Source organism: Rhinolophus sinicus, linkage group LG05, assembly GCF_036562045.2.
Source record: "Rhinolophus sinicus isolate RSC01 linkage group LG05, ASM3656204v1, whole genome shotgun sequence".
Classification (NCBI taxonomy): domain Eukaryota; kingdom Metazoa; phylum Chordata; class Mammalia; order Chiroptera; family Rhinolophidae; genus Rhinolophus; species Rhinolophus sinicus.
In genome coordinates this window covers 21687805-21714824 of record NC_133755.1, presented here as the reverse complement: position 1 = coordinate 21714824, position 27020 = coordinate 21687805, and the positions used below count along the sequence as shown (strand labels likewise).

The 27020-nt window shown below is 35.0% G+C and overlaps 1 protein-coding gene across 17 annotated transcripts in view; it reads right to left on the bottom strand.

The window, feature by feature from the left end:
• Positions 1 to 27020, bottom strand: part of BIRC6 (baculoviral IAP repeat containing 6) — a 203300-nt gene that overhangs the window by 1988 nt on the left and 174292 nt on the right. For 16 of the 17 annotated variants that reach the window (XM_074331867.1, XM_019741686.2, XM_074331868.1 and 13 more), the window contains 7 exons: positions 22790 to 22935; positions 22186 to 22296; positions 19430 to 19647; positions 17661 to 17822; positions 15486 to 15563; positions 9359 to 9547; positions 5341 to 5475 (listed from right to left, as the gene is read on the bottom strand). In XM_074331867.1, the coding sequence (XP_074187968.1) occupies positions 5341 to 5475; positions 9359 to 9547; positions 15486 to 15563; positions 17661 to 17822; positions 19430 to 19647; positions 22186 to 22296; positions 22790 to 22935 (1039 nt within the window). Of the gene's footprint in view, positions 1 to 5340; positions 5476 to 9358; positions 9548 to 15485; positions 15564 to 17660; positions 17823 to 19429; positions 19648 to 22185; positions 22297 to 22789; positions 22936 to 25638; positions 25812 to 27020 lie in introns of those variants that run through there. The other variant, XR_012496300.1, reaches the window with a different exon arrangement.

Below are 27020 nucleotides of genomic sequence, written 5' to 3'. Positions count from 1 at the left end.
TGTGATCTCATAGAGCCTAAATTTTGGTTGGAGTAGTTTAGGACATATAAACAAGATAAGGTAACTACACATTTGCAGCCACTTGTAAAGTTTCAGAGTCTATTTACCTGCTGGAAACTCAACATTTCTCTAGCCCCAATTTCCCTTCCACTGTGGACAACACTAAATAGGGAAGGAGAAATAAATAATCTGACATTGCAAGGGCCCAGCTGATATAGGAATACTATGCCTTTATTGTGGAATGAAGCCGAATAACTGCATGCTTTTCGCAAGTAGCACTCAATCAGCAAAGGTATAGTTGAAATGATGTAAATCTGCACTGATTCAAGGATAGAGATTTCCAGGGCCAGGTGTGACAGAGAAACAACAGAGTAAAAGAATTTGAGGGAGCATTTGAGATCTTGCTCCCCAGCATATGTCGTCGGTTTGGCTCAAACAAACTAATTAAAAAAAAAAGAAGAATTTGAGATATAAGCAAGATGCTAACTGAAATAACAAAGCCAAAGAGGCTGGCCTTTACACACCAAAGTTTTGTGTAAGGGAAAGACATATCTAAACACATATTTGGGGAAGATCAATAGGAAGAACTATAGTGCACTATAGAAAGAACTGGAAGGAAGAGAACCAGGTCCAAGGAAACTGGTCAAATAAACTAAGCTGTGGGAACTGGACAGAGCTAGGGAGAGTGGGTGGTGTCCCCACAGGAAGGCAGCGCTGACAGGACCTAGTACTGACGAGGTATATGTGATGAAGGAGGAGGTCAGTAATATCTAGAGATTTTAAGACAGAGTAAAATGGTTTAAAATTAACACAGAAAGTTAGAAAACCTGCTTAGACGGCAGAGGAGTTCTAATTTTAGAACTTTAACGAAGTGATGACAAGGCATCTATGTAAAAATGTCAGTAATATAATTTTGAGAAAGCAAAGTTCGAAAAGTCACTTTTAAAGAGTAAATGGCCAAAGTCAAAGGCATAAATACAATGAAAAAGAAAGAATAAATAGCCCTGAGGGCCAAAATGTAAGCCTTCAGGTATATGATCATTCAAGAGAAGAAAAAACACACTGAAGGAATCCAAGCGTATGAGAGGGAGTCAGGACAGTCTCGAGATAAAAAGTGTAGCAGACAGAGGACAACCAAGATGGCACAACAGGCAAACGCTGTGCTCACCTTCTCTCACAACCACAGCAAAATTACAACTAATCTACAAAACAACCGTTACTGAGAATCGCCTAAAATCAAACTGAACTGAAGCCTTTCAACTAAGGACACGCAGAAGAAGCCACCTCCACACTGGTAGGAAGGGCAGAGATGTGGAACGGGCTGGTCCCACACCCGTATGTGACCATTAAAGATCAGGAGGGATATTTCGTCTGTGGGGGTCCCCCCACCCCAGAGGAGCAAGAGGTCCCAGCCCCACCTCAGCCCAGACTTCCAGTGCCGGGGAGAGAAGTCCCCATGATTTCTGGTGGTAAAAACCAGTGGAGATTGTGACTGAGTGAGACAGAGGCCACCTGTACTCCCAGGTACTCCTCTTAAAAGGCCCGCACGCGGCCTTACCCACCAACAGGATCACTGGCTCTGAGCTCCAGCGCTGGGGCAGCAGCTGGAAAGGTGGCAGGGACATATGGGGGAAACTGAGTTGTCTGGCCTAGGACGGGGCTAAAGAGGCGGCTTTTTCCTGGATGGGGGAGCCGGTGGAGGCCAGTTTCTTTGCTGAGCCCTCCCCCTTCCCGGCATGTGAATACAGGCAGTGCATTATCTGAGTCTCCCCTGTTCGTTAGCCTCCCCCTGGCAATTTGAGATCCCACCCCACCCAACTTTCAGGCACAACCAGGCCACTTTCCAGTGGCTTTTTGTGCAGACCGCCTACCTTGCTCAAGCTGCACCTAGGGTCGCTCAAAGAGTCACAGAAGCCAGATAAGCAGCATCTGGCTGAGCAGCCTTAAGCTGACACTAGTGGCAGCTGGCCTTGGTTCATGGCTTGGCCTCTCAAGGCTCTTCCAAACACAGCACAGGCGGAAGACATCTGCGGAATTCTTTGTGGCTCCTTCCAGGTGGCCCCGGGTGGGAAACAGGCTGTGGCTGAACTTGACCTACAGCAGATCCCCTCCAAGGTGGTCCTGAGGTGGGCACTCCCAGTGGCCAGCTTCAAAACGAGCTGGAGCATCACCCAGGTGTCTCCAAGTATGACACATCCAAGGGGCAGGCACCAGAGTCCTGCTGAGGCAGATCCTACTCTGTAGGATCAGCCCCTGCACAGCAACCCTTCCACTGTAGTCAAGGCCAATCCTCACAACCACTGAGCCCAAAGGTCAGTCCCTCTCACTGATGTGCAATTATCAACCAAGGCTCAACAACAAGGGCACACACAACCCACACAAGGGACACACCTGGAACGCATAGCTCAGGTGACTAGAAAGACTGTGCCACTGCCCCCCACTACATAAGGCCACTCTACTAAGACCGGAATACATAGCAGCCCTACCTAATACATAGAAACTAACACGGGGAGGAAGACAAAATGGGGAGACAAAGAAACAAGTCCCAAATAAAAGAATAAAGTTCCAGAAAAAGAACTAAGCAAAACGGAGATAAGCAATCTACCAGACACAGAGTTCCAAAGAGTGGGTTATAAGAATGCTCAATGATCTCAGGGAGAACTTCAAGAAAGAGATAGGAAACATAAAAGTGGAGATGGAAACCATGAAAAAGAACCAGTCAGAAATAAAGGATACGATAATGGAAATGAATAATATTTTACAGCGAATCAACAGATTAGATAAAGCAGAGGATTTGACCAGTGTTGTAGAAGATAGCAGAAAACACCCAACTAGAACAGCAAAAAGAAAAAAGAACCCCCCAAATTGAGGAGCGTTTAAGTGGCCTCCGGGACAATATCAAGCGTACCAACATTCGCATTATAGGGGTACCAGAAGGAGCAGACAGAGGAAGGAATTGAAAACCTATTTGAAGTAATAATGACAGAAAACTTCCCTAACATGGTGAAGGAAATGGAAATACAAGCCCAGGAAGCACAGAGAGTCCCAAACAAGATAAACCCAAAGAGGCCAACATCAAGACACATCATAATTAAAGTGCCAAAGTTTAAAGACAAACAGAGAATTTTAAAAGCAGCAAGAGAAAAGCAGTTAGTGACCTAAAGGGAGCCCCCATAAGACTGTCAGCTGATTTTTCAACAGAAGCTTTGCAGGCAAGAAGGGAGTGGCAGGAAATATTCCAAGTGATCAAAAGCATTGACATACAACCAAGATTGCTCTACCCAGCAAGGCTGTCATTTAGAATTGAAGGACAGATAAGGAGTTTCCCAGACAATAAAAAGCTGAAGGAGTTCATCACCACCAAACCAGTATTACAAGGAATCTTAGAGGGACCTCTTTAAGATTGGAGGGGCGTTAAAGATGGGTGAAAGGGGAAGGGATTAGGAAGTACAAATTGGTTGTTAGACAGTAGTCATGGGGATGTAGGGTATAGCATAAGGAATATAGTCAACAATACTGTAATAACTAGGTGTGGTGCCAGATAGATACTAGATCTATCAGGGTGATAGGTGGGAATGGGGTTGGGGGCAGGGTGAAAAAGGTGAAGGCATTAAGAAATACAAATTGGTAATTAATACACTATGGGGAATATAATCAACAATGTTGTAAAGATCATATTAAGGTGCCAGATGGGCACTGGACTTATCAGGGGGATCACTTCATAGACTGTGTCCAATGCGCTATACAACTGAAGCTGAAGTAGAATAATACTTAATATCAACTATAACTAAATATCTAGGTATATATTAGTCACGGGATATGGAGTACAACGTAAGGAAGATAGTCAATGGTATTGTAACATGTAAGTTGTCAGGAGGGTAGAGCTTGGGGGGTGGGTTATCAATTTATCAGGGGTTTAAATGTCTAACTGTTACGTTCCTTTGTGCACCTGAAACTAATAAAAAATAAATTTAAAAAGGTACAGTAAAAAAACAAACATTATGTTATGACTGTTTTAATAGGTAGGCATAGGGTGTTATAAAAGCTTATACTGAAATCATCCAATTTATAAGTCATGTCAAGCTTCTATGAAGTGAAATTTAAGCTGAAAATTGAGTAGAAGTGAGCTAGTAGAGCACGTGAAAAGTAAGTATTTGTAAAGCCCTGGAGAGGAGAGAGAGATGAGTAAACAGAGAGATAAGCAGAGTCACTGGCTTTGAGCACTGGAGAGTGGGTAACTGATAGAATGGAAGTTAAACTGCAAAAGGTTAGTTAGCGAGAGGATGGTTTTACTATGAAGGTGGAAATGTTAATTGCTCTAGTTTGATAATAAAAGAAGAGAGATTTTATAATAATAGTGGCAAAACAAAATTAGCTTGGGGGATGCAAATGTTGAAGAGGAAAATAATCTTCTTTCTAAAAGTTTTAAAATAAAAAATTTCAAACATATAGAAAACTGAGCCGAATATAAACTTTCATGTATATCCATCACCTAGCTTCAACAATTATGAACTCACAGACAGTCTAGTTTCATCCCTATCACACTACTTGGCCCTTCTCTTTTTACTAGTCATCATGTGGTTTTTCATTGATAAATATTCCCGTATGTAACCTGAAATGATAGGGATATTTTTTAAAACCACTCTTAAAAATCCAATAAATTCTTATTATAATCTAATCATTTTAAGTAAAGATAATTTTAAAGTTGGAAGGAAAAGAACCAGTAGATATGGAAAAACTGACGGTAGGCAGAGGAAAAATAATTGGTGGAGGAAAAAAGGAGGCAGGGAAAATAGTGTGGGTTAATGAAGGAATGAGTCCACATAGAAAAGAAAAAAAAAATCTCTAAAACCATCCTATTTTGCATTTCCATTTCACGAACGTCCAAATTGAAAAAAATTGCCCGCCTCCCCCCAAAACAAGATTTGCATCACAGACACTTCCACTAATCAGCTGTTGCAGGCTCTCCAATGACCATCTCCCTCATTACTCCAAGTAAGAAAATTCTGGAAGGTAAGGCCTAGGAAAAAGCTAAATGAGTAAAAAGTCACTTGGGGAGCACATCTGGTTGACATCACCTTCAAATAACTCTATAAAATTCTGTTGCCTTAGCCCCTGTACCGATTTTTACTTTTACAAACTGTCGATTCATTGTCAAAATGAATGTATCTTTTCTACAGACTTTTGGGTAGCAATTTAGACCAATTTAGAACTAAAAAATAAATTTTAGGTTCCTTTGATTCCCTCCCACCCTTTACCATCTGGTGGCCACGGTTCTGTCCATGAACAGACATCTTCTTTTGAAGCACCAACAGGGCTCCTGTGAGGAGCCTAACTCACCTTGAGAGCTGCTGCGTGGTGAGACATGGTTCTGCCTACCCGCTTATCACTGCTGTACTGCTGGATGTCGGCAATCCACTCCTCACACTGGGCCATGATCTCAACTCTTTTCAAGTAAAAATGTTTGTGTATAACCTTAAGAATAAAACAATCAAGGAAACAAAATGTGTTTGGGTCAGAAATTAAAAGACAAAGTATATGGCATTAAAAAGAAATGAAATGTAAAAGACACTGCAATGTTTTTCTCTCCATAAAACTCAATTTAGTGAACTCTATACTATTAATGGAGCAGGTTTATGACATCAGATGACATGAGTTGAAATGCCCAGTTCTACAGCAGAAAATAATGCCCAATCCTAATCAGATATTCAAATAGTTAATCCTATGCAGAGAGAATAAGGCATATATAATGCACCTGATCTTAGCCAAAAGGCCGAGAAATGATGACATATATAATGCAATCTATTCAGAAGGTGAATGTAAATGAACAAGTAAATAACGAGGAGGAAAGAATTAGAAAACTATGGACAATAGAAAAATCTGTCAAAATGTGTACCTTTAAAAGAGAACTCAAAGAACACCTAGATAAACTAAAGACGTTCCAAATGTCAAAGATATTCAGAATGGAGCCCTAAAAAGGCACTATTATTATTTTCTTAATTGTGTCTTCTGGTTAATTTATGGATAGGATTTTATAAAATAAAATTTCCTTCTAGTAATTCTGTTTCCCCGAAAATAAGACCTAGCCAGACAATGAGATCTAAAGTGTTTTTTTGGAGCAAAAATTAATATAAGACCTGGTATTCTACTCTAGTCTATTCTATTCTACCAGGTCTTATATAATAGTAAAATAGACCAGGTCTTATATTAATTTTTGCTTCAAAAGACGCATTAGAGCTGATGGTCCGGCTACGTCTTACTTTCAGGGAAACACGGTTGTAGTTTACAGTTGGGATTAAAATAAAAATCTGAAAAGCTAGTAAAATGTCTTCCTGTGTTAGTAGGAGTCTGTTTCTGACAAATTTAAGTTTGAAAATAGATCAATTTGGAAATATTATTAAATCAATTTGGAAATATTATTCTGTATTCTGGGTGAGCTACTATGTTGTCAAATGAGCTTATCTCCCCTAAAGATAAGGAATTAATACCTGCAAGGGAAAAAATCATTAGGATACCCTGGGAATGGATATAAAACACCAATAAGATCCTGATACACTTAATAGTTATTGTGTTTGATGCCTATAGGGATACAAAAGTAAGACAGAGCCTGACATGAAGACTCATGATAACCACAGAGTAGAGCAGAAAAAAATACTTAAAATACAAACAAAAAAGTCTCAGGGGATTCCAAGAGGAGCAAGTCGCATCTGATAGGGAAAAGTAGGAAAGCACTCATGGATAAGGAGTGTCCCCTTTAATGTGAGCTAGGTTCTAAAAGATGAGAAAGATTATTGTTTCAAATTACACTTATTTGTTAATTGTAAAAGTCATCCCTCAACTCTGAGTTCCTTGTATTAACAGCTTATTCTTCTTGCAGAAAAATTTTTTATGCACGAACCTACAAATTATACATTGACCAAGTAGTGTATGTACTTATAAATTTTTCTGTACATTTTTAAATTAAAGTCTAACATATACAGAAAACTGCAAAAATCACATGTGTACAATTGGACACATTTTCCCACTGTAAACACACCAGTGTAATCTCTTAACAGATACGACACAGAACAGAACACAACCAAGTCTGCCAGAAGACGCCCTCTGGTCCCTCTCACCGTGAATCCTCAAAGGAATACACTATCCTGACCTCTTTAAGCATAAGGCAGTTTTACTCATTTTTTAACTTTTTATCAATGGAATCATATGGAATGTACTCTTTTGTGCCCGGCTTATGCTTTACATTGTGTTTATGTTATTTGTCCACCTTAATGTGTGCGACAGTTTATTCATTTACATTGCTGTATTCCATTTTACAAATACTCCATAATTTGTCTATTCATTCTACTGATGGACACTTGGACTGTTCCAATTTTTAGCCATTATGAATAATGCTATGAACATTCTGCATACCCAATATGTACACAATTGCTATTGAAAATATACCAAGGTGTAGAATTGCTAGTCATATGGCAGATATTCAGCTTATCAGATCCTGTCAGAGTATTCCAAAAGGACTATACCTGTTTGTATTCCCATCAGAAGTATATCAGCTTGAAACCTATGTAATTTTACTAACCATTGTCACCCCAATACAAAAAAAAAAAAGAAGTGTATCAGAGTTCCAGTTGCTCCACATCCTAACATTTGGTATCAAAGCCTTTAAACTCTTAGAGATGCCAAAGAGTAAGTAGACCGGGGCCAGACAATATGGGTCTTTGTAGACCACGGTAAAGACTTTGGGGTTTCTTCTTCGTACAGTGGGAAGTCATTGGAGTGAGATGATCTGATTATGTGTGGAGAATCATTGTAGAAAAACAAAAGTGGAAGCAGGAAAACCGGTTAGGAAACTACTTCCATAGTCTATCCACAGTCTAATGGTTGTTTGAAATTGGCTGGCGACAGTAAAGATGGTTTTACTGACAAATTTTGATGATGTTTTGAAGGGTGGAGCCAACAATATTTGTCAATAGATTGAATGTGGTATGTGAAAAAAAGAATGAAGTCATGGTTGGTTACGGTTTTGGGCTTAGACAATGATGGTGCTTTTTTGAATGAGGGAAGGAGGGAAGAATCTAGAGTTCAGTTTTACAGTGTTAAGTCTGAGATGACTATTATACATTCTAGTGGATTTGTCAAGTAGTTTATCTGGATTCATTATTGGAGCCTAAGGACACTGAAAAATTATTTTATGATACAAACAGGAGGAAAATCAGTTTTTCAAGGGCAGAAACTAAGTTTCATTTATCCTTGAGTTCTGAGTACTTTAGTGCATGCCTAGTAACAGTTGACCTTCAATATGGTTGCAAAATGTATTACTTAAGTAACTCAAGCTTGAAGGGATGGAATATTATGCTTAAGAGCACAAATAAATGCATGTTTGTATGTCCTTTAAGTTTAGGAAAAGAGATGTCCCATATCATTTCAAGGTAAAATGCAAGCCTTTCCAAAAACAGAATACCCAACTTTGTCATTCAAAGTGTAAATTCATATAGTAACAAAAGGAAAAATATTCTTTTTATATTCCTTCAGAGTATATTCATCAATAATATTTTATGAAGAGGGCTTCACATATGATGCTACATTTAGTAGTCACACATAATATTTGCTTAGCTACATTAGCGATCAATTTTACGTTAGGTAAGCATGCCAATTATTCCTCTAGACCGTTGATTTCTGACACATTTTAAGAAACTGATGATCAAGGGGAACAATTTTAACAACAACAAAAAGTTTCATGACACAGTTAAAATAAGATGTGATGAAGTAATATGATATGACAGGTGAAAAATACAATCATTTTTTAGGCAGACTATGGAGAGACAATTAACCACAGAAAAAGAGTCACGTTTCAGGATGCGGTGAAATAAAAGCACTTGAGAATATCAAGACAGGTTTCAGAAACTCACTAGTCCAACTTTATCCTGAAGAAAAGAAAATGTCTTTTTTTCAATGCGCACACACAGATATTAGTACAAGAGCAAAGTTTCTATTTGCAAGACAACTTTAGAAAGTATCTTGACTTAAAAAAAAAATTTATGAGGAATATTTTAGTAACATATTAGGTTGGTGCAAAAGTAATTGCAGCTTAAAAGGTTAAAAAAATTGCAAAAAACGCAATTACTTTTGCACCAACCTAATGTCTAGACAGCTGCTAGTAGAATAACTATTAAAAACAAGGACTTAATAAAAAGTTTTAAAAATCATCTGTTACATTATTACTGATATTTTTGGAATTATGGTTACAAACTATAAGTTCAGTATACTGCAGATACTTCAAATATCAAGGCAAATCCAATAGTGATAAGTTATATTCTATAACGCCTTTAATAAAGTATTTCATTAATTTTATTGAACATACCTCTTTAAAGCATGGTGAAGGGTTTCTGATTTGTTCTAGCATTGCCCACTTAACTGTTGCTTGTCGAATGTTTCCATCGTATTCTCGAGAACTCTGTGTGCCGCTGGGAGTGCCTCTAGACCGTTCATATCCTGGTTCATTAAAGTAAGGCTCAGCTACTAATATAAGGGACTGAACAGACACTAATACCTGAAGAACAAAGAAATAAAGAATCGTTATAATGCAATATTTTTACTACCAATAAACCAATAATATATCGCTTCATCAACTAGAAGTCCCTTTTTATATGTGCTTCCACCTATATTTATCACCATAACGTTTATGTTAATAATACTTATAATATTGGGGCTGGCCCGGTGGCTCAGGCAGTTGGAGCTCTGCTCCTAACTCCAAAGGCTGCCGGTTTGATTCCCACATGGGCCAGTGGGCTCTCAACCACAAGGTTGCTGGTTCGACTCCCACAAGGGATGGTGGGCTCCGCCCCCTGCAACTAGTAACGGCAAGTGGACCTGGAGCTGAGCTGCGTCCTCCACAACTAAGACTGAAAGGACAACAACTTGACTTGGAAAAAGTCCTGGAAATACACACTGTTCCCCAATAAAGTCCTGTTCCCCTTCCCCAATAAAAACTTTAAAAATAAAAAAATAATTATAATATTGAAATACTTTTACATTCTTAGAGAGTGCAAAGTTAACCATGCACTTTTAATAATACTCACTTGTAAAGAAAATTATGCATGAGGCAGTCTATATTTTTATCCCAAGGAAAATTAACTTCCACAACATCACAATAACCTCATTCCTGGAAATTCTCATTGGCAAGATGAGCCCACCTCTTGCTAATGAGAATTTGACCACCTCTAATCGCCATTTTTAAAACAGAAGGCTTGTTTCTCCAGATGTAATAAACAGAGAGTTCATTCTTAGCTAATGTAATACTGCTAGCTAATATACCTATATAACTAGCAAATATAACATCTTTGGTGGAGGGAAAACATTAGATACCATCTGCCTGTTTCATAAATCACAAAGGATTAACAGCAACTGACTTTCATTAGGAAAGAGGATTAAACAATGCCTTGGGATATATTTTCTTAGAAAATTTAAAAAAGGGAACTTGAAAATTATGATCTAAGAACAGATTAGGTTAAACAAGTCCTGGAGTGACCATGTTTTTGAGGACAAGGTCAACTATAGAAAATAAATTTAACCTGTGTAATTCTGAGGTTAGAATCTCCTATTTTTTAAAAATTTCTGAAACTCAATATATTATTGAAGGAAAGTGATTTTCCTTTGGCTATATACATTCCCTAACTCAAATCTGACACTTCTGAAAGTCACTTCTAGGACACAGTTATTAGTTTCTTTCCCATTCCCTTTTAAATAATCTTCTACTTCCACTAATACAAGCAGGACATAATCTCCATTTTTCAATACAGGGAGAAAAAGAATTTAAATTAAAAACTCATCACAAATCTGTAACACAGGAGTTATTTATTTAACCTCACCTCCTTTTAGACAAAAAACAGTTTTATAAATTTCAGGCAGTTGTTGATTCAAACAACTTTGAAGTTGTTGATTCAAAAATTTAAATTCCAGATTCATAGCATATTTGGTTTAAAACAGCTAAATCAAACAAAGGAAACTTAAAGAATGGATGTTTTGTATAATAGACCACAGAAAACTATATTTGAGAAATAAATTTGGGTATAATTTTATGTCTTATAAAAACAAAAATACACTGGACTATAAAGTTTTCATTTGGTAACAACAAAATACCAACATTTCTTGGAATTCGATTCGAAGAACAATTTATAACATGGGTTCTTTTATCATTGAGTGACATTATCTTATACTTACTTTTTAAAGGAATTTTCTATTTAATTTTTAAACATGTATTTTTTTGGAGGTATATAAATGCTGCTTTATCGTATCTTCAGTGAATTCAACTATTCATAATACTGATTTTTATGTCATTTCTGGAGCCTTGGATTATCTGACCTGTTGGATCATTTGATTTTACAGCACACTTTATTGTAGCCAATAAAACACTGGCCATGAAAAAAACAGTAAATTAATAAATCCATGGAAGGCAAGATTTCTTTTTAAAAAGGATTTGATGCTCAATATTAAAAACAATAGGATTTATCTAACTCTGAGAAACAGTGTATACGTGAGCTCATAGACCACAGTAGGCAGAATAATTTATCCCCTCAGAACTTTTTTTTTTAGTCATCTATAAAAAGGGGTAAACACCTACTTCCATTATAGAATGACTGCAAGAATTAAATAAACTTTCCCTTTTTGGAGGGGAGTAAAGTAGTAGTGCTCATAAGTAAGTTTAATACACAGTAGCTGTTCTTTCTTTGAGTAAAAATGACAGCATGATGCATCCAAAAGATAATAAAAGGCAAACAAAATCACTTCTACTCTAAAAATAAAGTATTTTTACCTATGTAATAGGGGCATGCAAAAAGTAGCCAGCATGAGTTCCATTTTCATGAACAAAACTTAATTAAAAGAGCTACCTGGATTCAAACAAAAAATATTTACCATAGCTACATCTGGCTAAAGAGTTTTGTTAGAGTATGAGTTGAAAATGATAATTAGTCAGAAAATATCCACTACATTACGTAGTCTATTACATACATATGGTTATATTTAAGTTAACTTAACAATAAACAGAATATATTTTCATTCCATAATAGAGGATTACTGATTCTTGGTCAATTCTTTGATATTTTCACGAAGTCAAGAATTAGACTTTTACTCATAGGCTGAATTTACTGTTCCTCTCCTGTTTAGCTTCATATTAGCATCCACAAAACTGCAAGAAGTGGGGCGGCTGGTTAGCTCAGTTGGTTAGAGCGCAGTGCTCTTAACAAGGTTGCCAGCTCGATCCCCACATGGGACACAGGGAGCTGCGCCCTCCACAACTAGAGTAAAACAACTACTTGACTTGGAACTGACGGGTCCTGGAAAAATACACTTAAAATAAATAAAAGTTTAACAAAAACAAACAAAAAAAAATTGCAAGAAGTTCTCTATGTAATTTGTTCAAGAACTGACTAAATCAAGAACCATATAATAGCTTCCTTTCACTATCTTTGTTAAAAGAAAAATTTTAACCCTGTTGTATGGTCTATCAGGCCACTCAACTGGCTGACAGGTAATCTTGTCTCCTACAATTTTATACATTCATTCAATTTTATACATTCCTACCACTATCCATTCTTGCAACTTATTCTTATCTTTAGAATATCCACCATTTTGCCATATTCCTGCTCCTACCTAACTCCTGTTAGGAATTATTAACTCCCACTTTCCTTTATCTTCATGTTATGTCTTGTCCAGGATTTAATTCTTTGACTTGGTTCAACATATATTTCAAACAACCACAAGTACCGAGTATACAATAAAAAATATTGATTTGCAGTAAGAAAATATAATAAATAACAACATCTTTGGGGTGAGGGAAAAAAAAACACCCTTAATTAGTAAACTTGTTTAAACCTTTCAAAAGAGTAGGCGCCTACCTGCCTCTCTATGGGAAAATTATGCTATTGACTAGGGCTGTAGTCAGTGGCTGATTTCCAGAACTTTCCATTTTAAGAAAAGTGGTAGTACATGTTTATCATTTATAACCATTTATAAATAATTATCTGAACCACTAAGTATGTTTAACTCGTCTTGCATATGACATCGTTATTAACATCCAATTGAATCAAAATATTCACAAAGAATTAATGGGAATTTGAGGTACATTACAGCAGCATTGAAAACCAGTTACATAAGCAATGCCAAAATTTGTTGTTACAAATAAAATGTAATTATTCTTGATGACAATTCTAATGAATAATGACTTTTGATTTTAAATTATGCAAATAGTCATGACTTACTAGGTTACTGCCAGATATGAAACTTATGGCATAAGACTGAAAAATGTGATACTGTGATACAAATAAATATCTTTTTAAGAGTCTCTACTAGGAAACTAAGCAATTCTAACAATGCTTGTTATTGTTCAAAACATTTTTGTAATCTTTTAAATTGTATATAAACTTCGGAAATTTTTGTGGAAGATTTTCAATATGGCAAAAAGTACTTTGATCTTTTATGCACCTGTGATAAATAAAAGTGTAAACATCTTTGGGTCTCAAAGAAATTAATTCTTCCTGTGGCTCTGTAGTCTGCTTCTAAAGAAAGTTTCTAACTCGTGATAAAAATATGTAACAGATGAGGAGTGGAAGGGAATGTACTCAACATGATAAAGGGAATTTATGAAAAACCTAAAGCTAACATCATACTCAATGAAGAAAGACTGACAGATTTTCCCCGAAGATCTGGAGGAAGACGAGGCTATTCACTCTCGCCTCCTCTTGCTCGTGACCAAGTCAAATTTATCCCAAATCTGGAAACTTAGATTCAGGAAACTATATAAAATATAACAGCATTATTCATAAAACTAAAAAAAATTAGAACTGAAATATTTAGTCAAAAGTGGAGAAATAGTTCAATAATGGTATAAAACCCAAAAGATTACCATGTATAGCAATTAGAAATTATAAAAATGTTAACTTAAAAATGGATATATGCTCTAATGTTAAGTGAACAGAGCAGTACACAAATAATTTATTATATTAATCATGATTATGTGAACTATGCATATGACAAAAAATTTTAAAGGAAATATATAAAGATAATTTCTACGTGTGGATATTTAAGTTTCCAAACTTGTGAAATTTAAACCCTGCATATAGGTTTCTTTATTTCACACAATTTTTGGTATATAACATAAATACTCAGGCAATATAAAAGTTAAAAGCAAATCAAACTTTAAACTAAAAAACCTTAAAAAATTGTAAATTTATCTTTAACACTACATATATTCAACAAAAAATTCAAAAATTGATTCCAATTCTCAGGTAAGTCTAATGTACTTCATGAGAAATAGGGTATCTCCGAGTTTCCTTTCGTAGTTAAACTCATCAGAAGCTTAGTTTACGTTGACGAGTAACACACATATAAAAAATATATTTTAAGTTTTTACTGGAATAGAATTGACATAATTACTTCTAAAACGAGGTAGTAGTTACTTGGAGGACTATACTTGCAACTTCCTTAGTTACTCTGCATGAATCACATAACCTCTTTTTTCTTGGTCTCCACATTAGCAAAAAGAAAAAAATTACATATAGTATGATTTCTCTCATTCGTAGGATGCTACAAGGTCTTTTCAGAGAATCAAAATAAGAGTGACAGCCTAAAAAATTATTTTTCATATCTGCTTTCACTTAATTAAAAATAAAGATGTAGGAAAAGAATTCCTCCAGGGTAGGTCAACTTAAATAAGCTTACCTGGGGATAATTTATGGAAGTCCTTCTTAAAAATCAACACTAAACTATAAATGTGAGTTTAAATTATGTAGCAACAATAATTTGTTTCTGCTTCCTTAATAACAAGTAACAAAGTTAATTCATTTTATTAATATGCTTACTTTTCCATTTCTTTGGGGGATTCTGAACTATTAAGATAAACCATCAGCAAAAAAATACTTGATGGAATATTATATAACATATTGTGTTTTACGTGCTCAAGTGTTTTCTGGAAATTACCTCATAAAACTTGAGACTTATAAAGTGTATGTCAGTTGCTCTGCAAAATAAGAACAATAAATCCCACATTTGATTAATTCCAGGACAGTACTTCTAAGCCTCAAATGAATCCCACTATTAATCAGAAGAACTCCATCAAATGTGGATAGACAGGTTAATACGAGTAGTCTATCAAGTTCCCCTGACAGGAGATTTAGCTCTATAGTGACTGGAAGATGGGATAATCTGTCTCGTCTTGTTGCAGCATAGTGTACATTAAGGGCAACTTAGGGATTTCTTAAAAGGCAATTTTGACAAAATGCAACTTCTTCTTATGCCCTAACTTAAGATTCTAAACTCCAGATGAGACTCCACTGTATTAACTGCTCACGTATAAGCTATTTAGTATGTACTTCTTATCCATCTTTTTATGGGGGGGCTATTATGTTTACTCTTGGTCACACACACAAAGAAAATTTTTTTAAACACAGATAGTTCTTCATTTTCAAAGTGAAACAGAGAAATTTGTTTACTTGCAAAAAGCTTGAGGTCTGAGGATTCCACTTCTCTTCTGGTCTTCCATGCCACGTATTTAAGATGCTTAAACAAACCTGAGGAATATGGGGAAAACCATAAACAGAATTGAAAGGTGTGCTTTTTAAATCAAACTGTCACAACTAGAAGTAAAAACAAATGCTATTACTCCAAGTATCTCAGTTTTATGTCCCTATACAAAACCCTAAGGGTCAGTCCGTTAAAAACAAATTGGCTTCTTCAGATGTGATCCAAATCATGTGACAATTTCATCATAATGAAAAACAATTCAGTATCTATTATTCATTATTACAAATAACACTTTTAAATAAAAACTGTTTTCCAAACAAAAAATTTTCATTGAGAAAAAAGTGGTACTATTTTTCATTTTTAAAAATCTTTCAAAATTTTATAAATTTTGAAAACTCGATGTAACTTAATAGAAGAGATCTTGACTTTGTATCTGCCTCTATATTCAGTCTATTGTAATACATTGTTTTGAACTATGTGAATAAAATGTGGCCTCACACAAACGTGGAATTGGAAAGGGGAGGACCTCACAGATTCCTGGAAAGGGTCCTGAGGATTCCCAGGGTTCCTTGGAACAAACTTTAAAACACATTAGATCTTTGTACACTCAGACAGCAAGAACGTACTCAAACTATCTGCCAAATACAGGTCAACTGGTCACTCTGGGAAATAGAACCAGGGACATTTTATCTGTTCTTATAAACCAAGTTTCATATAATGGGCAACAAATATGGAAAACAAACAGTTCTTAATAAAACAGAGAAGTCTATCTGCCTGCTATTCTCTTAGAGCTCTGTGAAAGCAATCATGCAAAATACATCGATTCGTTTAGCAGTTAATTTCATTAATAATTTTGAAAGTCTTATCTGAACCACTTTGTGAATTATTAAAGTACTCTCAGCCATAGCATCCCACCTGAGTTTTTAGAGCATCACTGTGATTACCAATGGTAGGTACTCTTATCCCCACCTACAGAGCGGGAACCCAAGGTAAAATGCTGTTACCAGTGTGTACTAGAACAAAAACTATATAAACTCTCAAGCCCTTACCCTCCTCCCTGTATCAGTAAGCCTTAAAGTAATTTCTTGAATAAATTTTAACATTTTACACTTGAACTCTATTCAAGTTCCAGTCTCTCTCTTGAGTAAAGTCAACATTGCTATTTCCTCTTCTCTGCTGAGTTATAAAAGACCTGTTTCTTTGCTCTCCCAAGAAAGTAGGTCTACGTCTGGTTAAATCTCCTACAATAAACACAGAAAACAAATTCCAGTTTTGTGACTGGAGCTTATGATAAAGACAAAATGAAACTTGCAAGCATAGATATGAAGCAGGCTGCACCTTTTGAAACAAGGAAGGGAAAACTTGGGCCATCTTTAATGTACTAGATCAACAAGCATCTTAAAGGTGTCTGCTTGTGAAGTCTATAAACTTCTTTTGACCTTCTAGTGATTTTTAAACATTAAATACTCTCAGCATGGCATTTACTGTTGAAATTCCATCAAACTGTCCAAAATTACTTTGAAAAGTGATGACTGTTCTTTTAAATAAAATTTTGAAAGGTTTACTGTTATATGAAATAATTTTTATTATACCTGTTTGCAACTTTGGGAGGTGTGATAGGAATGCATCTTCCCACTGATAAGAAAATATTTTAATATGAAGTTTATAATAATATGCATCATGGAAAACTTGGACAGTTATGATAGTAAAAAACGCTGAAATATGCAAAAAAGGAACATAGAGTTGACAGTACCAGGCCATTGCCATTCCTCTAGCTTCAGGCACTTCTGAAAAAAGATAACTGGAATTGGAGATAAGGAAAGTAAAGAAAAGAGGCAAAGACAGACACCTGGCTATCTCCATAGTGAAGAAAGCTCTCAACTGGCCAAGGAATGTGTTAAATAAGTTTGTCCCTCAGTAACTTCTTAAGACTGTAAGTGCTTCTTAACACTGTTGTGTTTCTGCCCTTTTCGGTGCCTTCTCTCTCATTCCTCTGCCTAATCTTTGCATATAGGGAAGAGAAGCATGAAGAAAGCCATGTATTCTGGAAATAAGATAACTAAAACAAAATTTTGATTCAAGTTACAAAGGACCTTTGGTTGCAATACTTTGGCATTAGAAACAAAAGACTATAATTACATTACCTTGCCATCATTATAAAGGTTTGGATTGAAACGCACACTATGACCACCAGTTGTCTCTAAATTCACAAGAGGGGGTGAATTGGGATAATCTTGAGGAAAATATACATCAAACTCAAAGCAGCCATTTGCATAAGGGGTGTCAGCTGGACCAGTTATCAGAACCTAGTATATAGATACAAACACACAAAAGCCAATGTTACTATTCCTAAACACAGCTACTAAGAAAACACAATCCAACATGAAATAAGAACAGCCTTCTTACATCATTCATATATATATATATATATATATATACACACACACACACACACACACGTTAGGCTAGTATTAAAATGATTTCAGTAAAAATGGGCTATTAAAAATGAGATGCCGTATTGGCATCAGGAAAGCTTACCTTAACATCAAATACCTTTAGATATATTAAGGTACTTTTTTTCCTGAGAGCTTTCTTTCATAAGGTTCTCTACAGTATTTTTAATAATTTGAGATTCTAGGTATATTTGCTATCGTATCTCAAAGGTATGTTAATTTTCTGCTTTAAATCTTCAGATAAGTCAATGTTTTAAAACATAACTTGCTTTTTAATATCTTTCTCTGGGACGAGACAAGGATAACAGGAATTAAAGTTCTCATGTGACAACTCATAACAAAAAGCTTTTGAAATTAAAGTAGGTGTTTCCCTTAGGATTTTTGTTTGTCTAAAAAAACGCAGAGAACCCAATAGTGAAGTGTCAGAATTAGCTAACAAATATCGTTTGAGCCAGTTCACAGATATTTATTGTGCAAAGCACGAGCAGCAAAGCCTCTGGTCCCAAACAGTTGTGTGCAGAGGCAAGTGGCACTAGAGTCTCCATCTGCGACAAATCTGACTTACGCTTTGGGACTTCATGTTGGGATCCTTTCTGTTAGGTATACTTAATGCCTAACAGAGAAAACATCACAAGCTTGAACTTACGTGGTTTATTTGGTGATAAAATACTTCCCTAGGCAATCATCCTATAATTGGCTCTACTGTTTTTGACAAGGAACAGGTAGTAAGAGTGTGGCCAAATAGGCAAGGTCTATGAGATTTCTAGAGAAAAATTATCCAAAAGAGCAAAACAAAAGCGCAGGCAAACAAAAGAACCTTCCTCAAATCAATGGGTCAATAGTTTCCGCTGTATATCTAAGGACAACAGATTATTTAACCTATGAATTAAATCATAAAGTAAAGAAAGCTCCATCTCCCCTGCCCTGGGTGTCAAATCTTTAAAATTTTTGTGCTGCAACAGTCTCTTGGAATTTAAGACCAAATCACCAGTGTTAAAATATAAATATGCATGTTATTTATTATTGTACCAATATTACTTAACTCATAGATCTTATGGATCTATAAATATATAAATTTAGAACAAAAGAAAATACTGATTTTTGAGGCCTGATAGTATAAACACGAGAGATGTATCTTAGACGACACGGAAGAAACCCTGTAACTTGCTTACTACTGATCAGCATTAAACCCTTTCATACCACGCTCTAAAACGAGGATGGGCTGCATATAGTCTTTGCTCAAGGAAGATATTTTGGTATTTTCTTCTAAATCTTTATTTTGAACAGCAGTCTCACCCACATACTCTGAACTAACATTAAAAAAGGAGACCTTTCACTGATGTCCAAAATGCTCAACATAATTTTTATTGAATTTATTAAAATTCATGCTATTTCTCGTGCTTTGTATGAATAATCAAATAATTAAGGTTAACCAAGGAGCTAGGCAAAGTGTTTTCTACCTTCATGATGTCAAGCCGCTCCTCATCACAGCGCACGAACACACTAGAAGACGACGACAGAGGCAGTGAGGTTGAAAGTGTCACCGCTTCCTGGGCAAGGCGGCGGGCTCGGGCAGCACTGTTTGCATCGTTTGCATTTTTCACCTGAGACATGTAATGGTAATTTACTTTAAAACCCAATTTCCCATCTTCATCTTCAGAAACCATCTCAAATGTATCTAAAAAAGAAAAAGAAAAAGCACTGAAAAAAATAAAAACCAGAATGGAGAACAGTTGTTATAACAAAAATCACAAATAAATCACTAGCCCTTCTTCTATCCAAAATGGAGAGGAATGCAATACAATGTGAAAGAACAGCAAACTATAAATGTGTATGAAACACCTACTACCAGATGAATGAAATATGTAATGGAAGCAAAAACAAGAAATGATTTTTAGGGGCGGCCAGGTGGCTCAGTTGGTTAGAGCATGAGCTCTGAACAACAGAGTTGATGGTTCGATTCCCACATGGGCCAGTGAGCTGTGCCCTCCACAGCTAGATTGAAGGACGACTTGGAGCTGATGGGCCCTGGAAAAACACAGTCCCCCAATAAAATTTAAAAAAAAAAAGGTAATTGTGGTTTAAAAACTTAAAAATAATTGCAAAAACCACAATTACTTAAAAAAATGATTTTTAATCTGCAGTATGGACATGTTGGTAGATTATATTTTATTAAGCAGCTAAATGGCAATAGAAAGTAGTAGATAATTTTTCTTAAAAGAAGTGGTATATTTTTGCCAGAACAATTCAGAATACAAAATGCCAAAAAGTATTCTCATTATATTTCATTTTTTAAAACCAGAGTAAATTTTATATATTTGTACTGATTTGGAGTCAATAAACAGAAATGTCAGGCTGAAGTTTACTCTTGCATTACGTCTGAATTTAAGTTAGTAGAATATAAAGGTTACTTATGATAATCTAAGTACTTTGACAATATATAATTAATGGGCTAATTCTTAACTATTTATTTAGGCAGATTTGGAAGGATTTAAGGTTATTCTTCACTTACAAGCTATATATACAATAGAAACAAAGAGGTGGATTTGAACTTTATCTGTAATTTTGATTAACCCCACCCCACCAATGGATTAAAACAAAAATACTGAAATAAATTATAGCATTAAATCAAAACCACCTACTAGGGCAAATCCTGTCATTAGAAGTAATGATAACTTTTGGTCTTGTGTTCATACAATTCTAAATATACAGAAAAACATAAATGCTACATTATAATTAGCATTACTGCAGTAAATTTTACCAAGAATTTACTAAGTGCAATATTCTAGACTAGGCTATTGGGGTTAAATGATAAATAGGAAACTGTATCTGCCTTCAAAGAACTTGTAATCTAGAAAAAAAGGGAAGACATATAAACAGGTTGTCACAAAATGAAAACAGGATGTCACAAAGTGAAAAAGTATATAGAAATGTGAAGCTAAAGATAAACCCACCAAACATCTGATTTTTGCACCAAGGCTACAAATAGTTATCTTCAACCCTGTGCACACAAACTGTGAGGAGGAATATATCCAACATTTAACTGTAATACAATGCTACCACCAACTCTTGACATATCTCCGGTCTACTTCGAATGTTTTATTCTACATGATATAGTGAATTTTGTTTCAAAAAAAGATTTGCAACAACAAAATATATTAATCAAACGATCACTACCAAAGTTTTGAGAGCTTTTACAAATGAAGTCTAAGCTCTGAGTGTATTTTTCCTGATAAATGTGCTGTTCAGTGTGGCTACAGTGATCATACTGGTGTGTGACCTTCCCTGACAAGTCTGTTTATTCCTTTATATGATATCCCTCTTGAACTTGTCTGTTTCATTTCTGTATTTGTTTAGCATTTGTTCTTAGTGTTTTGTAATTTTAAGACTATAGCAAACAATACTTTGTTACTTTGGTATCATTTATAGTTATTAACATAGTATTGAATGAACTTGAGGATTATTACATTTTCCTGAATTCGTTTATTAAACAAAATGGTCACGATCTATCAACGGCGGGTATATAAATCTATATTGTTTTGATTCCTACTTTACTGTTATTTATTATATAGTCAAAGTGTTTTGGGCTGGTTCTCAAGGATGGGAAAGGGGCCAAGGCAATTACAATTAACAATGTCATCAAAATGTGGAATTCTACTGTTTATTTATAGGCCAGTATCATATTAATAGCGCTGATACGATCTTTTAATCAGAGCTTAATTGCCAAGTTTTGAAATGGGAAAAGCTACCAGTGAAATATCCGCCACTACAGTTTACAAAGGTAAATCTCATGGAATTCTAAAATGGTAACAGTAACATACAGGTCTTGGATTCCCCAGGTCAGGACATACAGAAATAGAGAGGTAAAGGAAGAAAACAACTTTCTGCTTGCTTGTTAGACATTTGGCTTTGTATTTCCTAGGTTTCTACTGAATCATGATTTCCAAATATAACTACACATACACATATATATGAATTCAAAGAGATGAAAAGATGACAAAAAGGGGTGTGTGTGTGTGTGTGTGTGTGTGTGTGTGTGTGTGTATGTGTGTGTGTGTGTGTAGAGGGAGAGAGAGAAACAGAGAGAAAATGAATATGAATAATTCATGGTACAAGGAAGTTTTAAAATCTTTAATTTACCAGAACACATTCCAATAGCACTATTAAAAAATATGAAATGAAATCTAATGAAATAAAAATTAAAATTTCAACTTACCAAACTGTAATTTCTTCATAACAGCCACATATTTTTCTTCAAGTGATTTCAACACTGATAAAGGTTTGGGCTTCATAGCTACCTTCTTTGAGTATTCACCTAGTTTTTTTTCTGTTATTTAATATTTCAAGATAAACAACATAGGTATACATTTTAGAACATTAAAACAAAAAGCAATTAATTTCTAGAGTTCAAATTTTGAATTCCAAAAAATTACCACTCTATAATCAACTTCCTATTGTATCAGTTTAATAATAAAAGACTTTTTTTTCTAGTTCATAAACATAACTAATAGGTCTAAAAACTTGATCAACTTCAAAACTTAGATTCTTAAACTGTTAATCAGGTTTCACCCATTCGGGCAAAAACAGCAGAAGTGAAACAACAGAATAATGTAGAATTATTTATATCTTCTATTGCTATTATATGATAATACCAGTTTTAACTAAATTCTCACACATAGTCTAAATGTACTTTTACTATCTAATATGGTGAACTTGCTTAAACATCATTAACATTGAGGGACGACAAAGGCAGTTTTCAGTAAATGAATGGAACATCTTTCAATCAAAAGAAAAATAGCATAAAAGGCAGAGCACTGTACCTTGATTTGCTTGCCACAAACTGGTAGTGGCAGCGTAAACAATCTCAGCAGTCTTTTGGATGTCTGGTACCAAAAGAGTAAGTCCTTCTGGTTCTTGATCAGATGCATCTGGTTTTACTCCTGTTTTAACATTTTCCCTTTTAGATCTGGAAAAAAAAAATTTAATATGGAAGGAAATGGGTGGAAAATTAAGATTGTAGGATTGAATAATAAATACCTCCATAAGTCAGTAACAGTGGTTAAAAATCACTATGCATTTCATTTGACATATACATGATATGTATCAGGGGTAGTTTAGATTCACTGCTGCTTCTGAAGCTGTAAGATAATGCCTAGCTAGCATAATAAATAAAGTTTTGGGTAGGTTTTCCCTTCAAATCAAAAACAAGTAAGAGATAAACAATGTAGAAATGTCACACTATAAAAAGACCCAGATACCTGATATGTCCTTGGATCCACACCTTTAAAAACACACTTACAGTAACTGTAAATACCTAGAAATAGAGAAATCACTTTTATATCTACAAGTGACAAGTGTCTATTCCCTGTCTTTTAAGATATGGAAATCAAAGGACCGTATGTAGGTTTAAATTTTTATCCTATTTACATTTCACTCACAGTATATTATTTCCAAGGGGGGGGGGGAAGAGAAATATTCTAGAGTAAAATTTAGGTTCATTGTTAGGTATCTTAACACACTATGCTTCTCTATACACTGAAACTTAAACATTAAGTTTTAGGGCATAATCATTTTAAAGATATTTTTCTGTTATTCCCTATTCAGGATCTAAAATGTAACCAAACTTACATCAAATCGTGCATCCTAATAGGATGTGTTATAGCAATGTTTCACTGTATAAGGCATAAAAATGTTTCTTTAAATTTTCCAGATGGACGCAGTAGTCATTTACTGTTAGATTCATTGAAAATAACTAAAAATCTATTTCTTTTTCTCTATTTCAATTCTCAGAACGTTATTCACATAATAAACCTCATTACATGAGTGCTTACATACTAAAAAGCTACATCTTTGTTAATTCATTAAATAATTTAAAAAAAAACTGAAATCACATATAAACATGTTTAAAATATGCTAAAGTATGATCTAAACTACACATCACTTATTTTTCCAGATGCATACCTACCAATAAAAGGACTTGGCTATTATATTAAAACAGTGTTTCACAAAGTGGGCATGGAGTCTTAGAGAACTATATAAAAGACTTAACAGGAGGTAGAAGAGTCATTAACAAAATAATACTATTATGATATCTATGTACAAACAAACTGTTGTTTATCACAAAGACAAAAATCTGCTCCAAAATAAAAGGCAAATTAAGAAGAGCCACTCAGTGGGCAGCAAGGGTAGGTGGATCCAGTACTATACATGAATTTTGCAATGGTTCCCATGGTGTGTGAAAAAACGAGTCCCTACAGATATTTTTAACTATAGGGTTACTAGGCACTACCTCATGTGGTAAGATGATTTAATTGAAGAGGCACTACTGGGCTATTGCCTTTTCTCCTATGCTCTCTTTTTATCTTCCCTGAGGTATAAGAAGTCACAGAGAACACATGGCTAACTTTCCTTTGCCACTCACACAGGAACCACGTGGTAGCTGTTATACTGTATACCATTTCAGTCACCAACTTTTGTGTGAGCAGGTGTATATGAACATATATATAAGGAGAATATAGTGGAAGTTTTAAGACTGAAACAATCAGACATTTTTTACTGCTAGAATCAAATAAGACAGTGTGTCTTTTATAGCTATGAAATAAAGTTGAGACTATAGTTTAATAGTGAGTCTAACAATTTGCTTAATAAAGGTATGATTCTGATAGACAAGGTCAAACAGATTTGCAGCTTCTGCATTTACCAGTGGCTACTCACAATCTATTAATGCAACACTGAGAGTCAGGGAAGGATATAAGCTGCCTGACAGTACTCCCTTTGAATTTATAAGGACTCCCTCTCCCCAGTAATAAATAATTCTCTACCTTATACCAGGGCTTAAAAACGTCTTCAGTAATAGGGCTACTGAAACCTAACAGGAAAATAACAGGAAGCAGTTTGAGAAAACAGAAGAGTTTTATGGTTATAGCTGTAAAAGATGGTTTCCTAAAATCTGTCATCAATCAGTTGATCACTGGACTCTCAAATAAAGATTTCACTTAAAGAAACACATCTTGCCAAGCAGAGAAGGAAGATATGGGGGTGAAGTACATTTTTCCAGAATTAAGGTATTTTCACCATGAAGAAACAAGAACCTCTGGCATGGAGAGTCAACTGCATCAGTGCGATTTTGGGCAAGTTACCCTGCAATATTACTGATTCTAATTTCAAGCCCTATACATGAATGCCTATTTGCTAATTCCAGTTTTTAAAAGACTAGGAGGAGAAATCCCTAACATTAAAATAGTGCAAATAGTCAGAACAGTAAATTTTATATTTTTTGACAGCAAAATAAAAAATGAAAAAGTGCAAAAATCCACAGTTTAAAAATATTATTTTTTACACCAAATGAGTACAAGAAATGATCATATACACCTCATACTGAAGACAATGGTTCAATCATAAAGCAGATATATCATAGACCTTTACATCAGGTTCTAATGAGAAATTTTTACGTGGATAGTCTTCTTGACAAAAACATACAGGGGGAAAAAAGGATAATCTCAAAAAGGTGAGAGAGCTTCAAATATATGTAGAACACGCACCACCTGCCTAATGATGACTACAACTGGTCATTGTCTGACATAAACTATAGCCAGTAGTCTCTTTCCTATAAAAGTTGCTGGTTACTGTCAACCCATATGTAGGCCCAGCTCATGAAAAAAGGCCATACCTTAGCTCACATCCTGAAGTCTGTGTGAAAAGCTATTTGAGTTCAAGGCACCTAGCTGGAAGTAGGTCTTTGAGACTGACAATGGATCCAACATGGTAAAAGCAATCAGCGACGGCCGCTACCATGGTATCCGCTGCTTTGTGCATACGTTGAATCTGGTTGTGATCACTGCCCTGAAGAAATACGAGGAATCAACTGAAGTTTCTACTATTGCACAGAATTATCTGCAAACATTTTCCACTATGCTATGAATTTCAACGAAACAGCTAATAAATTAAGCAAATCTTGGCTCTGTGACATATAATCTGAACTAGGATGTGAGCAAAATGGGCAAAATTTTTTGTGAAAACAAAAGGAAAAAAACCCCATAACTCAACATTCAGTTATAGTGAACTGTCTCTGCTAATACTACCACCTAAATTAAGTTGGATATTTGTAAGACTAAATACAAAATATCAGAATTATGTTCTTTTATAGTCTATAAACTGAAAACAGCTTAACATAGCTATTTTCTCAGTAGAACATTTAAAAAGACCACTTCAACCCCTGCACTCCTAATTCTAAAGTCAAAACTATCACACAGTTGAAATAAACATTTAAAGAGCAGAGCTGTGTTGAAAAAGTAATCTGGAGACTACATGCTAAAATGTCTAGATTCTGAACTACTAAGAATTAGCATCTTAGAGGAAGATTCTAAAACTATGGGAGAATAAAACTTCTACATTTATCTATAAAACAATGTGTCATATCATACTCCACAGTTCTAAAAGTTCTTTGCTAGGAATTATAGTTTAAAACAAATTAAGATTAAAAGTAGCAGATAAGATTGTTTGAAAATAATATGGAAAATTACTTGATTCTAATGTCTCCAGAAAACATGAAAATGATTCTTGAAATGCACAAATGGGGCAAAGATCTCTGCAAGAGGAATGTTTTCTGTGATTTAGTTTAAAGCTTAGTTTTTAAGTCTAGATTCCCTTTTCTTTTTAAACTCTTTTCAAACAAAAGTACCAGTTTTATTAGTTTTCAATATGATTTAAATGACAGTTGAAAATAAAATCTTCCTTGTCTTAGGAAGCATAAATGAGCAGCATGAGAAGAAAATATTCAAAACAGAGGTTTGAGAAGCCTTTGATTAATAAAACTTTAATTTCTAGATTAGATCAAAATATAACAATTTTTAGGTCAAATTAAACATTGTAAGACATAATGAAGGTACTGTGTGCTACTGTGGAATAGAGTTGCCTCAAATAATATGCTTCACCAAGGGGCAATCCAACTGAGGAAGAGAAAACATATTAAAATAAATGTTGGTATTGCTGTTTTCATCACCAAGTAAAAGGTTGATGAACAACTACTGAACTTGTTTAAAGTCACCAAAA